Source organism: Necator americanus, chromosome IV, assembly GCF_031761385.1.
Source record: "Necator americanus strain Aroian chromosome IV, whole genome shotgun sequence".
Classification (NCBI taxonomy): domain Eukaryota; kingdom Metazoa; phylum Nematoda; class Chromadorea; order Rhabditida; family Ancylostomatidae; genus Necator; species Necator americanus.
The window spans coordinates 35,853,157-35,868,077 of record NC_087374.1 but is presented as its reverse complement, the minus strand read 5'-3'; the positions used below and the strand labels follow the sequence as shown (position 1 = coordinate 35,868,077).

General features: G+C 42.3%; 1 protein-coding gene across 2 annotated transcripts; it reads right to left on the bottom strand.

The window, feature by feature from the left end:
* Positions 1-1,278: 1,278 nt before the first annotated feature.
* RB195_003770 (uncharacterized protein) lies at positions 1,279-13,089 on the bottom strand (the record flags this gene model as incomplete). 2 transcript variants are annotated; one of them, XM_064201558.1, is made up of 18 exons in its annotated part: positions 1,279-1,464; positions 1,646-1,837; positions 2,583-2,735; positions 3,279-3,422; positions 3,531-3,617; positions 3,776-3,870; positions 3,992-4,115; positions 4,180-4,290; positions 4,755-4,868; positions 7,844-7,963; positions 8,018-8,116; positions 9,947-10,135; positions 10,968-11,072; positions 11,124-11,177; positions 11,623-11,696; positions 11,729-11,768; positions 11,839-11,875; positions 12,998-13,089. In XM_064201558.1, 18 exons carry the CDS (start codon positions 13,087-13,089, stop codon positions 1,279-1,281), a joined length of 2,016 nt encoding a protein of 671 aa, XP_064057439.1. The 2 variants fall into 2 exon arrangements, with proteins under 2 accessions (XP_064057439.1, XP_013296397.2); XM_013440943.2 differs by lacking the exons at positions 11,839-11,875; positions 12,998-13,089 and having other exon boundaries at positions 11,623-11,766.
* Between the last annotated feature and the right edge of the window lie 1,832 nt (positions 13,090-14,921).

Genomic DNA, 14,921 nt, shown 5'->3' with positions numbered 1-14,921 from the left:
AACATTGTCGGGTGTTAATGATAACAACTGGTCTAGGGTACGAATGCTCTTTCCTAGCGGCAGCTTTTTCTGCAGAGAGATTTGCCTGCGCTTGATCGCTTGTGGGTTCGTGACGATCGTCCGCTACTGCCAACCGATTTTCGCGGGAAATCTCGCCCTGCACGCGGAAATGTCTATTTTGAACAGTGGTACATACAAACAACAAATAGTTCGGGAAGGTAAGCCTGCAAAATTAGTGCCAAAGCGACAAGCCATTTGCAGATGAAGGGAAGAGGAGAAACAAAAGTTGCCAGAACCATTGTCCACATCCTTCATCTTAAAAAAACAAAAGTAAACTGAATATGCTACATAGTAAGCACTGAACGCATTGACTGCAGCCACTCGTAGTCTCGAATTGTTTGGAGACTCGATAGCAATTTATAAGCAGTAAAACACCAATTCGCAGCAAAATAAAATGTAATCACAATCAGTGGGAACTGTTCAACTTCTCTAGTGCATACTTCTCAGTTATAGAACTGTGAACTGGGTTATTTCAAAGAAATGACTATACCACGGATTACTCAATTTCGAGAGGAAAAACAAGAAGCAATCTGTGAGTCAAAACAGACACCCTTGTCATCTTCTTGTCTTCAGTACGCTGTCTTGCACTCCAAATCTGTTACTCTCATTTGGAGTTGGTTCTTCCTATGGCCCTTTAACATCGCTAGCATCGTGATCCCATAAACGAATCGGTGTCCAATAATGACCAAATAAGTGGGCCTTTATTGGTAAATAATTATCTGAATAAGTTAGAGACAAAACATTTATTTCATAAAGAAATGGACTTCTACTAATATTATTTTCCTGCTGTTCTCTCTTCATACACTACTATCGGCAAGACAATATCAGTGATAAATACATGATAATATATATAGTCGGGTCGGAACGACATGAAACTCGGTGCAGTTGCGTAAGCGACTGCCCTCGAGGCGACGCAGTGATCCTGGCAGCTAGGGTCGAAGTGAGATCACAAACTGCAAGGATGAGTGGTGCTAACAAGAGTTCCTCCTCGATCTTAACTGCTACGCTCCACCATACCGCTTCAAGTGCAGCTGTTGACTGCCCAGAGCTTCATGACGTTTTGACGCGACTATGCCCCTGCATAATAGATACAAGATAAACAACAGATGATTAAGTACCTTCTATTACAAGAATGGAATCAAGAACAGTAGTCAACACAAGGTTCAAGTGTCTTATATAACAGAATGTTTTGATGCTATTACGTCAAATTCTAAAACTCTAAACAGATATCGATCCTTCTCTGAAATCAGTTTTTCCAATGAGGACATTTAGCAAAGCGCTACGACCTTTTTCATTCTGTTGCAGTGCTTCATCAAGCATCTGCTCTGTGGAACCAACGTTCTCGCCGGACAAAGTCGATCCCCATCCACCTAGTGCTGTTGCGACATTGTCATAGCGTGTACGCTGAAGACAAAAAATCATTGAAACAGTTGGAGCTCCGGGGTAACCTTCTTTTTAGAATCAATAACAGAAAATATAAGAAGTAATTTACTAACAATGGTACGTCCTCCCCGGCAATTCGTCTCGGCCAGAAGATCATCGCACATATATTTAGATGGAGGGAAACAAATGACAAAAGACCTACTGCTAGATCCACAGCCACGCTGCTTCTGAACATCGGAATTTGTTCTCGCGCAATCTGGGTCCAACATGCATCGTTCCCAATTACTCCAATAACTGGCAGTTTGTGACGTGAAAAAGTGTCGTATTCCATTATAGAGTACCCAGAAGAACCGTCTCCCCATAATATGTATACAGGGCGGTCAGGATAAACAACCTTAAAGTAATCATTGTCAAAATGATAGAAGAAAAGCAATCCCGTACTGTGAAAAACAACAATCGCTGTAAAAAAAAACAAAGAATTCTTCGTTGTTGTTACAATAATTATTCAACAAATACTTAGGCAAGACCAAGACTAAGAGTAGCTATCTCTCTAGACGTAAACCAAGGGTTGAAATATAATTTAAGGAAACGGATTTTTTTCTGGAATTTTTGACATATTGTAGAACGAAGATAAGGAATATTCAAAGTGATTTAAAACTATACCTGTTACGGATAAGTTGAAGATTAAGTTCCCATAAGTTCGCACTGTGTATATTTCTTGGTTTAAAAGTCATCAACAGTTTCCCAATTGCAATTTGAAATTTGTCTAGTGAATGTGTCAGTGAGATAATGTGGTCCACAGAAAAGCAGCAGCAAACTACCCACAATCATATCATAGGGACGAATTTGGTTCCCAAGTCCAGTCGCAGGGTAAAGATGCCCATGTCAAAAATGGAAAGCAACATGCTATCATACGTAATGGAGCTTGAGAAAAACTATCAAGCTCAGAAAAAGTAGTGAAAAGAAACAACAAAATTTTCTCATATAACTCTATGCAGTAAAGTCACAGATTGGGAAGGCAGGGACAAATTTCTCAGCTGAATTAGATGTTAATAGATAATGACACGGTAAAATCTGAATAACAGTAGATAGTTTTCAAAAAAAACTGCCAAATAAAGTTGCAATAACTTCCATCAAACCTTGGCCCCGAGAGCAAATCCACCACCCACTCCTAGGGTTCCGAATGCTCCTGGATCAAGCCACTGTAGCGGTCCGCGTGGCTTCACTATGTAGGCAGCCGAGCCCACGAAATCACCTCCATCAGCAACCAGTATCGCATCATTGGGAAGTTTCTGCAAAAATGGCAGTTTATTTCATATGGAAAAGTTTCAATAGAACAGGAAATTAATATGACTCAGAATGAATAAACTGGTATCAGACTTGTCTGAAAGAATGAAAACACTAACTTGATACATCAGCTAGCCCCAGAAAGTGATTGTATGGGCTAGACACGCGTTCGTGACTCTCAAACGATTCTGAATTGAAGTGAACGCATTAGCGCATTGCAAGCGCATAAACTAACGCTAGGCACTTCACCGTTTATCTTTTAATCGCCAACAGAGTCCAAGAAGAAAGAAAAGTAAACATTCTCGAAGGGTGCCAAGAGAAGGTGAAGGTCACTTTTAACTTTTGGCCTAAATAAGCTATGGCCCAATATCTTTCCTACACTGATGTTAAAAAAAGTGAGTTTGAGAGTCACCGGCTCCCCCTCTTCAGACTATGGTTAATTAGCGCACTACAGTGACTCCTACTCCGCATCGAAATAGTGTGACTCTAGAAACGCACGCATCTGCTAACTGAAACGTCTACAACGAAGTAAAGTACATAAAACTCACGTTTTCAAGACGGGCGAGGAAGTTTAACGGATTAATGTAGCCATTCGCTATCTCATCCTTCGTTTTGTTGGCAAGAGCTTCTTCCTTTTCATTCTCTTTAGTTCTCAATTCATTTATCCACTCATTTGGCATTTCATGGCCTCTCTGAAAACATTTCACTTAAATCACTAGCAATAAGAAAGGAAGAACACATTTTCTTTATTTAGTTTGAACTGCTAAATTGTAGCAATAACTCTAGCAACAATCACACACCTTTCCCAATTCACGGGCGACAAGAAGGAGCGTTGATGCTACGTCAGCTTGCACAGACACATCTGCATTCCAGAATGTTTTCTCGTTCTGGGACATGAGGACTTTTACAATATATCAGAAAAAGTCCTGAGCAACCTCAAGAGAATTCTTTGGTAAGAATTAACTATTGAGACGAATGTCGAAATACACCAAAAAAAGATACAATCGCTCATCAATACGCTGCAAAATAACAGAAAAGTGTAAACCTTGGTTAATTGGTTCCTGCTCCTGTTCACGCATACAACCTTTGACTTCTTCGATAAAACACGCCCGTAGGAAAGCCGGAAATCGCAGACTGTTCCTAGAACAGAACACGTGTTAATTGTTACAAGAAAGACAGAAAATGATTGGAACTCTAAACTTCATAATCAAATAACATTTCAGGTGAATTAGCTATAAATGCAAGTACCAAGACATTTTACCTGCAAGGATTGTTAAATCCGCACTACGCAATGCATCCCTTCTGTTCTGGCGCATTTGAAGACGATTTTCCCTTCCAAGTAAGCCACGTGCCATTCCCCCGAGATATACAGGGATACCCAATGCCTGCAGATGATCATTCAGATAATGTCGAAAACGATAGTGCTTGAATATAAAGTGTGAGACAAACCTCAACAGCTGTAGCTAGTTCTTTCGGAGTAACTGGAGGAAGAGTTGCCTGGCTACCAATAAGCATTACTGGCCTTTTCGCTTGGAGAATTAGCTGCACTATGTTCGACACCTGAACCTAGTAAGCGCGGAAATGGCATGAGACATTTGGGACATGTAGCGAGAAGACGAAAAATACGTTATAGCTAAGAAAACTAATCTGACATGTCCAAAACCCCTCGATGTACTCAGCACAACTCCTCATGTATCCCAAACGGGATGTTTTCAGCTTTTCCCGAGTTGCATCAATTTTCGAGCTGCTCATCGTTATGAGATCATGCAAGGACTAACAAGAAGAGGAAGAAGTGATAGTATGTTGGCGCGAAGTATATAGAATGTGGAGAGTGCTAAAAATCCCCCATTTTAGCCGTTGAAGGCTGGTTTTGAAATTGCCACTTTTGGACAATTTCGAGCAATTGTTTCTACTACAATTTCCTTCCCGTCCGCGGGGCACACATCTGTTGAATGTTAATTTAATTAATTTAATTTAGCATTTCATTCTGATGTTTAAGTAAATAGACAAATGAATAAAACTACCTGTCCCGCCTTTGGCATAGGAATCGTTGTGGGTAGCGGGGTGATATCCTGCGGTTGCCAAGCAGCACTGAACTGCCGAGATATGTGGCAGCGAAGATACATATTTAGAGCTTTCTGAACACAAAGTGTACTAACAAGCTTATATATGGTCGGGTCAAAACAAACAGAAACAAGGTGCTCTACCGCGGCGGCTTAAGCGGCTGCGCGGTGGAGTGTAGCGGTTGGGACCGAAAGGCAACCTTCGCTAGCACCACTCACACTGCAGTGGAGTGTAACCGCCTACGCAGCTACACTGAGTATCAGGTTGTTTTGACCCGACTATATACAAATTATAGCTTATTTTTTTTTTAAATATAACCTTGTCCTCAACAGCGACGCATTGTCAACGGTCAACTCTGCAAAATTAAGTGCGCTTCCAGAATTCAGCTATATGTTTGGACACTTGGAGCTCGATTTTGGCTTATTTGACTTGATGGCGAGCAGTAATTGTCGCCGAGCAATAATCGCTTGACGCGGTCGCCCCATCTTCTCCAGTGGCGCGTCGTCATTGAACATGGCTCTGCCCAACCTTCTCAGTCTCCAACAAGAGCTCGCACAAAATCTTTGTTTCATACGCTGCGAGACTTTGTGTCTTGTGTGAACTCCCTATAGAGACCGAATGACCGGACTACCTCAGATCCACAATGTCCGGACAGTTCAACGAAACAGAAAACCGTTATTGAAGATTCCACGTTCCCTCCACGCATTCAACCTATTTGGGTCGGACTTTGGCGGTGCGCACGACGACAACACCTTTTTGCTATATCTGGGTACCCTCTGCCCTATAACTGCGCAATTTATGTAGATCTTGCGGTCCCAAAGCGGGATCATTAAAAACCCGTAAAACAGAAATTTACGTAGTACTGAAAACTCAACGAACCCGTAGAGTTAGGGTTTTAGACTACGGAACCCCGAAACCGGGCGTGTCTCCGCTCAACTTCCCCTAATCGTTGTAATAAAGAAACGGCATGGGAACAGCGTTTGTTCCTACGAGATACGTTAAAACACGTGCCCTCATTCGCGCTCCGGTCCCCCCAGCACCCTATGCGTTCCAACTTTCCTCGTAAGAAAAAGTGCCTCTTTCACGCTTTTTTCTACTGCGACTAGGTAAGCCACGCTGGATTCCGTACTCTACTACCCTACGGGTTCCCTGGGGATTCCGTACTACTACGCGGGTACTACGTCAATTTCGTGATACCCTGCCTTTGAACGAATCCTTTAACAATAGGTCCTAGTGATGCGCAAAGAGTTTTCTCATAACAGAAACTTGTAGAGTAGTGCTGAAACCCGCAAATTATGCTGATAGAGAACGTACGACGGTATTCTTCGTTTTTCTTCAATAAAAACCCCTTTTAGGTTGTGACCTAACGGCAAAAAAAAACAATTCCACCAGAAGATCGGTTTCTTCAAAGAATGAAGACGGAGATGAGAGGGAGAATTGTGATTATTTATGCAGCTGCTTGCTGGGGAAATGTACACATTTGCTACAAATTCCTAGCGCGCACGTTAAGCACTGATAGGAATCATTGTCGCCTGGTCGCGCCAAGCACTGGAAATAGGTAAGTGGCGAAGCGAGTATCATTATACTAATCCTATACACACTAAAAGAATAATACATCTTGTTGACTTAGTATTGCCTCAGGTAGTTGTATGTTATAAGTTTCAAGTGAGAGGTAATTAATAAGTGAAACAATTTTTGAGCGAGTTTGGCTTAGTTCCGAGAGGTTCCGCTGCAACTGCATGGTTCGCGGTTCGAAGCCGCAATAAGACACATTTCATCAGTCTGGGGGCTATAAATCGATACATAGTTTGTTCCAAAGGATAGAAATACATAGGTTGGTTCATGCAATCCATTGTACGGGCTGCATATGCGTCCACATACCTCCAGGTATTTTGAACTGAGGTCCGCAAATTCCAAAAGGGCTGATCAACGCCAAGCACTTTATCCCTTTTACCAAACGATAAGTATTCTTTTTTTAAGTATACTTTCATGACAAAAAACCACATTCTTATCTGAGATCTCATTATTTCACTGGTTTTACAACTGCGCTGCTTCCATAGAAAATCCCGCTTCAGCGCATGTTCTATTTTGTGAAGTCGCGCCCCATTAAAGCATCACTGAAGTGTAAGGAAAAAGTAATAGCAAAATAGAAGTGAGTACCACATCGCCGACTATGGTAATTTCACTAAATGAGCTCGTACATCGTCAAACAATAGAGCACGGAACTTCTTTGATTCGTTCGTATCGAGCCACATTATGTCAATCAGCTACACAAACAAATTATCGTTGTAATAAATATAGTAACGTTGTAATATAGTAATGTTTTCTGACACTAGATTTATTCGAATACTTCGAAATATAGTAAAGTCACACGAAGTAGGTCGGCATGAAACATGGTCCAGTTATGTACGCGGCTGTGCTCGAGGCGGAGTTGTGGACAGAAGCGGTTGGAATCGATGTGGAACTATCGCGAACTGCAACATTGAGCAGTGCTAGCATGGCTCCGTCGAGCGCAGCTGCTTACGGAACTGCACCGCGCTTCATGTTGACCCGACTATACTTGCATGGATGTGGAACAAGAAAAAGAAAAGAGGAAAATGACTAGGACTGCGGTTTTCCTTAGTGTTCGACAGAAGAGCCTAAATTATTTACTTTTCCGAATATTTTCTTGATTTTTCAAGTCCTCACATCTTTTGGAAAAAGAAGGAAAGAAGTCAGCAAAGAAGGAAAAAAGTCAGCAAAGAAAACAGGAAAAAAGCAGTTGCATCAAAACCGCCTCACTTATGGTGGACGTGGATAAGGGATTCTGCTAGCGATGAGATCCTCAATCGAGGTGGAGAGCTAATCGAACTCCTACCATGAGCGTAACCGTTCACACAAGTGCACCACAAGATAGGTTATTTTGATCCCATTAGCTGATCAATACCCAAAGGTTGTTCTGCTCTTCGTCTGCCACTAAGACCTCTCTCCCTCCCTAACACGTTCAGTCCAAAGTTTCTACCGGTCCAAATCAATTTCTTTGACGTGGAAAAACCGTAGTAGAACGTACTTGCAAAAAACCTGTAGGTGTCGAAGTAAATCCTATTTCCTTAACCACAAGTTGATAAGGATAAAGAACATCAACAGGAAATTCAACAAATACTGGTCCTGGACAACCTGAAGTGGCGGCCTGAACGACAGGAATTCAGACGGTCAAAATAAGAATAAAAACAAAAAGAACCACTTTAATTGCTTGCTGTAATGTTGGGACAATGTCACGAAGTCGTTCCACACGAGCAGCAAATTTACAGAGTGGACGAAATAGAGAAAGTTGATCTATGTCCTGGAAATGAAACGAGCATTAAAAAAACATTTCAGCTTTCCTGACATCTATTTTCCCTAACTTAGTAGCTTTTGCGATTTTTTGACATTGTTTCTTAGTAGTCATTCCTAACCGGATCGCTTATCCTCGGAATGACTCTGCATAGCTGGGACAGGGATCAAAACCGTGAAATTGGGGAGGAAACGTGAAATACGAAACCATACCCAAGATGCAGGATGCCCCAGCAACACTTTCATCATGAGTTTATTCTAACTTTAACCTGCCTGCAGAGAGGGAAGAAACATTAGATTAAAACAACTGTCCAGGTATGGAGAAAAGCGACGAAAAAACGAATGGTTAATCAAAGTAAATGAAACAAACACGAAAAAGGAGAGTGAAGAGGAGCTTGGACGCTTGCTCTGCTGCCTCTCTGCCTCCATGTAGGCTCAGTATAATGAGAAGGTCGACCAACAATCAACAAGATGGAATAAGTAGAGTAATGTTAAAAAAGGTTGTGAACCTGAATCTTGTGAGTAATGATTTCATTTACATTTCATTCGGTAGTGGTAGGAAGAATCACGCATGACTCAAGGCGTGTTCTTATGCAAGGTTCGTTATAGTCGGCGTAAGACGTATTGTAACACTACTACAGCAGCAAATCCTCGGTGATGGTGTGCATACAATCGCCTCTGCAGTAGCGGGGACCTCCCCAGAACACTTTCGTTTCTAATTTTTGAGTGTGTTAATGCAAGAATAGGCTTACTCGGTCATTTCAAAGTCCAGGTCCTAGTCTAGTCAGGTGTATTGTTTGTTTTACTCCTAGGGTGCCTCTAAGATCTGTGTGTAAAAATACAGTTTCTGACCGTTTTATGTGTTGTTGCTCGTGATTGGAGTTTGCTGTGATCAGGAACATAGTAAAATCCCACACTTACTCCAACAAGAGAGCTACTATCCACAGTTACATAAAAAGAGTGTCAAAATCCAAATCCTGTGAAGAGGCGTTTTTGAGAAGCTGGAATAAGGAGAGACTCTTGAACTAGTGAAAAGTGGTTTTCTCTGCATTATGCCTACGAAAGATAAAAATCATTCCCAAAAAATGGCAACGAAGCTAACGGAAACGCCGAAACTAATGGAAAATGACTTCATTAAGACAATGTAATTCAATTCATGTAGTACTAGACGGAGAAGTTATGAAAAACGAAAAAAAGCAACCGCGGAGTTTTACTATATACCATACTGTGAAGAGAGCTCAGTGAAAGCCTTCACCGAGTACGTGCTGTAAGGCCATGTAACAATACGTTTTCTGCCGGCTGATCCGTGGGCAGATCAAAACGACATGAGCTTCAGTGCAGCTGCGTAAGCGGCTGCGCTCGAAGCGACGCGGTCTAGAAAGAGTTTGGAATGTAGGTGGGACGATGGCGAATTGTAGCGATGAGTGGTGCTGGACATTACATTTTCGATAAAACTGGACATTGCGCTCCAGTGTGAAAATAGGGTTACATTTCTTTTTTCTTTTCATTCGGCCTAATTCCTAACCATAACTCTTCGGGATGAAGCAGTTCAAATAATATACGGATCTCTACAGGTTCAACAAAAAAAAAAGAAACCAGAAACTGATCACCCAACATATATCTGACTGTCCTTGTTTGTTCTTTCTTAAGAAGGACAGAATTTGCCTCCGAATTGAATTATATCCCATATCGGGAAATACAAACAAAGTCAGGTACATAAGGTTGGATATAAAACTATGGCTAAAGGCTTCTGAATTGAATTGGAATGTAGGACACTCGGGAAGCCACCAAAGTGAGCCTCTGCAAAAAAAGAGAGTTGAAATAATAACAGTTAACCCACTTGTAACGCACCGCGACCTTTGAGCAAGGTCGGTGCCGCACCTCCAACTAATAACAAAGGACTTTCTGCCATTTGCGCATTCTTCACTGCAGTGATCGTGTTGGTCAAACCTGGACCAGCAGTCACAGCTGCAACTCCAATTGACTGACGAAGACGAGCGACTGCATCTGCTGCGAACACGGCAGTTACCTGCATGAAATAGGTTATGTTTCGATTGGAGTTACTTCCTCTAGAAACAAAGGCACGATGGTTCTTGCATAAAAGAGAGAAGTGTTCTATGTTCCCTATAGTAATGGTAACAACATGGGACTCCCCGCTTTCAGTCGCCCGTCCATTTTTTTTTTTTTTGAACACACGGTTCTTGGCTCATTAGAAATTACCATGAAGTTCTCTTATTGAGAATATAAGTTCCACAACTTTAAAAATAACATTTAAATTTGACTTCACATCAATATTCTCTTTATGCCGCCGCAATATGGAAATACGATTCAAAGTAGAAGACAACGAAAATCTCTATTTTTTCCGATTTGTGCCAACATATAATGATGTGAACATCACCAACTCATAAAAAGAAAGATCTCGCACGATGAGAGAAACATATCGGGAAATACAAATAAACTCACGTACATAAGGCTGAATATAAAACTATGAGACTAGTTCTATATTCGTGCATACATTTTTTCAATACTTCCGGTTCTTTCGCAGCGCACCATCTACTCTATCTAACCCTCGATTCTCATTACTCATCATCCTGGTGCCGATTGAACTCGCTCACTACTTTCTGCCACCAACGTGCTAGGCTAGATTTGAACCCGTCTCACTGTATAAGGGATTTTCAAAACCCAAAATTTTCAAAGTAGCACAATTGCTCGGATATCACTTTCGTGCAATACATTAGTATAGCACCTAGCAACATCTCACCGTTCGAATAAACGTTCAAGTGCATTTCTGTTGATCTCGTCCAAAGAGTATTTCCGAAGAATTGAGGAATCATAAGATAGAATAAACTATGGCAACAAACCTCATGACGCGTATCGATTATCTTGATACCGAGGTTCTCAGCAGCAACAAGGATAGGGGATATGTGACCACCGCAGAGCACGAAGATCTCTTTTATATTGTGCGACTTGAAAGAAAGTAAGCCATGAAAGTAAGTTGTTAATAAGCGGGAGCTTACCTTAAGTACAGAAGCAACCAGTTCACCACCATGCCTTCCTGAGTTTTCATCTACCTTCAAAATCCAAATTCAAATGTTATAAACACATCTTTTGCAAATTACTGACTATCCGTATCCACTCGTTTTGTTTTCCTGGTGAAGTAACTTGTCTGTGGCAATTCCTTATGAGATCTGTCATGTCCAAAGTACTACCTCTCTTTTTTGCAGGATAACAGGTTTTGTATTGTCTTTTCAATTCTGTACACATAATGGATCCCCGAAAGCCTAATTACTCAAAAAATGCCTGTTAACAAATAGAAAGTTTCTCTTCTCACAGAACTAAAATTGCATCCCTGGTACCCAAAGTACAAGAACATCAAAATATACTCAACTAAGAAATGCTATATACTCGAGACTTCGCTAAGATAGCAAAGGGGTATATTTAAATACTAGAGAGCCTACAGCACATAATTACTTAGTGGAGTGATAAATAATGATAAATAAGAGTAAAACCTCAAACCTGGAACATATTTGATACGACGTGTTGACCGTTACCACAAGTGAGAAGACGAGTGATGTTATAAATCTCATCAACTGACCGAATATCAAGCCATTTCCACACTAACAGAACGAAAGCTGCGAATATGAAGACGACCAAAAACATTGCTGAAAAGACCCCTTGCTTCTCGAATATCCCAATGCCTCAAGATCTGAATATTCGAAAAAATGTACGGACACTAGAGAGGACTACGTTCCCGGAACGAGAGGAAGTGCTGTGCGCTCATGACGAGCTGTCACAAGATGGAGTAGTTCCTTCGCTTTTCCTGCTAGGACATAAGTGGTTCTCCAACCACTGTAATCGCGATAGGCTACAGTCTCAAGAAACGTCCTTTAAAATTCACAACAAAGATAAAACAACGTGCGGGCCGTCCCTGCAGAGTGCCCGCGGAGCTCTACCCGCACTAGCAACTGATGGTTGTCGAATTGGAGTTGTGGAATCAAAATGTTAACACCGCAATCGAAAAAGGACGAGTTTGCAGTCTGTAATGGATACAGTAACGGAGATGAGGGGTTCATCTACATCTACCTGGACGGCTGCGCGGACGGTCGCGTGGCAGCAGTCCATATAGATTTGGAGCGCGCTGTAGCGTGTTCGGGTCTGTCGTGTTTGCTGCTCTTTAGCGGGCTTGGGGCTACGCTTAGTTAAAGGCATCACCCCACGAATATGAGGTGGTACGGATTTCAGATGGAGTGTTCGTATCGTGTTCGTAGATTATAGTAGATTATAGATTATGGAGCGGAAGATTAAAGAGAGGGGGGTGATTCCTCCCATTTCTTCCTATTGCCGTAAAAAACGGCCCGGAAGATGCGGTCCGCGCATAAGGCTGGCGCGCTCCAATCGAACTCGTCGTAGAAAATAGCGCGCCGGAACGCTCGAAGCCGCATCTTTCGGGCCGTTTTTTACGGCGATTACGAAGAAATGAACGGAATCACCCTTCTCTCAATGATTACGATCCCGTATACGAATAGTCCACCTGAAATCCGTACCACCTCAGATTCGTGGGTTGATGCCTTTAAAGCCATGTGAGCGAAATCGCTTTGATTTTAGTGCAAGTATTTGGAGCATGACTAGTGAAAAGGGCCCATGACCACTTCTGTTGTTTGCTGTTACCTAGCGTACTTTCATTAAGGTGTTGTGGTGTTTCTAGGAGGACCTCTTCCACTGTTAGCAAAAATAGCACATGTGTACTCAATTAGTACTAACATCTAATAATCTAACAATCTACTAATATCTTGCACACTACATTGTGTTGCTAATGTCGCTTTGGAAGGATTCTTCTTTTTTAACTGCTAGATTTTTAAATGGAGAGATCTGTTCTGTTGTCGAAACTCACAAGTAGTGGAAGGAAGATTCTTTCTGTTGCTTAGGTAGAGCATAGAAATCTTCTATCTTCGGGATGAGTTCAAAACGAATTCTCGCAATCATTGGCTCTTACGCGTGTGATTGAGGCGCAGATATATCAGAGCTAGCAGCGAGCCAGCCTGCCGCTAAGGGACCTTCCGCTCATCCATTTAAAGGCATCACCCCACGAATATGGGGTGTTACGGGTTTCAGGGGGTTATGGGTTATGCCTATACGGGGTCGCAGACTGTGGCTTCGAGCGTTCCGGGGCGCTATTTTCTACAACGAGTTCTATTGGAACCAGCCTTGTGAACGCGCCGCATCTTCTGGGCCGTTTTTTTTTTACCACGATTTACGATCCTGTATGCCTGTAAAACATATGGACAGGTTGCAGGTCTCTAGTCCCTTCAGTTTTAGGAGATCGTTGCGTTCTCCGGTAGTGGACGGGTGGAGTTTATTTGTTGGAGGTGATTCCAAACCGCCTCCCTTGCACCTCCCAGTCACTTATTGCAGGCTTTTGACAGGACCGACGTGCGGGATACAAGGATGTAATGAGTCAGTCTTGGCTCAGCAGAAAAAGAGAGTCCATCCCCTGAATCCACCCGCGTCTCTGGCAAGCACAAGGTCGGTTTTGGTCCTCGACTAGTTCCATATCCGCCACCCAGGGACGCGAGACGTAGCCTGCGACTAACCGGCTGTGATCTCTCTAGTGAGAGATTCGTAGTACACACATATAGTAGGGTTAAAACGACACGAAGCATGGAACAGTTGAGTAAGCGGCTATGATCGAAGCGGTGCGGTGGAGATAGAGGTTGGAATCGAGGTGGTGCCATCGCGAATCAAACGAGAAATGGTGTCAGCAAGGGCCCCCTCTAGATTCTAACCGCTACGCTCTGCCGCACCATTCTTCGCTGGAATTCCATCTCGCTTCGAGCGCAGCCCATTACGCAACTATACCGTGCTTCATGTCAATTTAACCCTGCCATACATCAAGTACCTAACATGGCATGAACTTTCTGAACACAGTGGTGACTGCCCGATTCTGTGATTTTTTTTGGAAACAGACACGGAATTTTATCTACTTTCTCAGTCGAGGTAGTACTTATTTCTCGCGCTTAGAAACTGTACACTTTCTTTCTAAGTACTGATGGCGAAAACTGATCTGAGCCTTAATTCCTTTTGTGAGCGGACAACAATTCTGCCAGAAGCTGTTAAGAATTGCGAATGCCTTTTACGTTTTATTCGCAGATGCTCGAAGATCAACGTTATGTCGGCCTTGGCAACAGAGTCGTTCGTTGCTGTGCTCATGCTCCGATATACTGCACTACTCTAAGGGAAAACATTTCAAAAAAAAAGTTCATGTATGCCATATATGTGTGGAATACGATAAGTATGAGAAAAAAAACCTGTGACTTTCGTTTGTTTTAGCAGATGTTTTCAGCAACTTAAATTTGAAAGAAAAAACAATACACAACTATTTCACAACTTCTAAGAGCCTTCGCACCATTCTGCCACCGTTGGACCAATCTCATTGTTAATTAAAGACGACATCCCAACCTGGTGCCGGTGGGCCGGCCCGATAATCAGTCACTGTGTAACGTGAACACGCGTTCATAAACTTCAAATGATACTGAATTAAAGTCGAACGCCTAGCGCTTCCCTAAACGAATTGATCAGAACCGTGTACTTTATCCTTTGTGCTTACTCATGGTAGCCATTGTGTCGAGATAAGAAACCTTCAAATCATCACGAAGTTGCGGATTTTGTTAGATTCGAGTTGGTAGGTTTGGTGAGTTGTGCCGGGAACAGGTTTGGGAGTTGTTGGAGATGTCATGCATATTATACTTATTTATTCAGATATCATAATTTGTGGGTGAAGGTTCCACACGACTTATGCCTCAGTGGTTTCTTTAGCG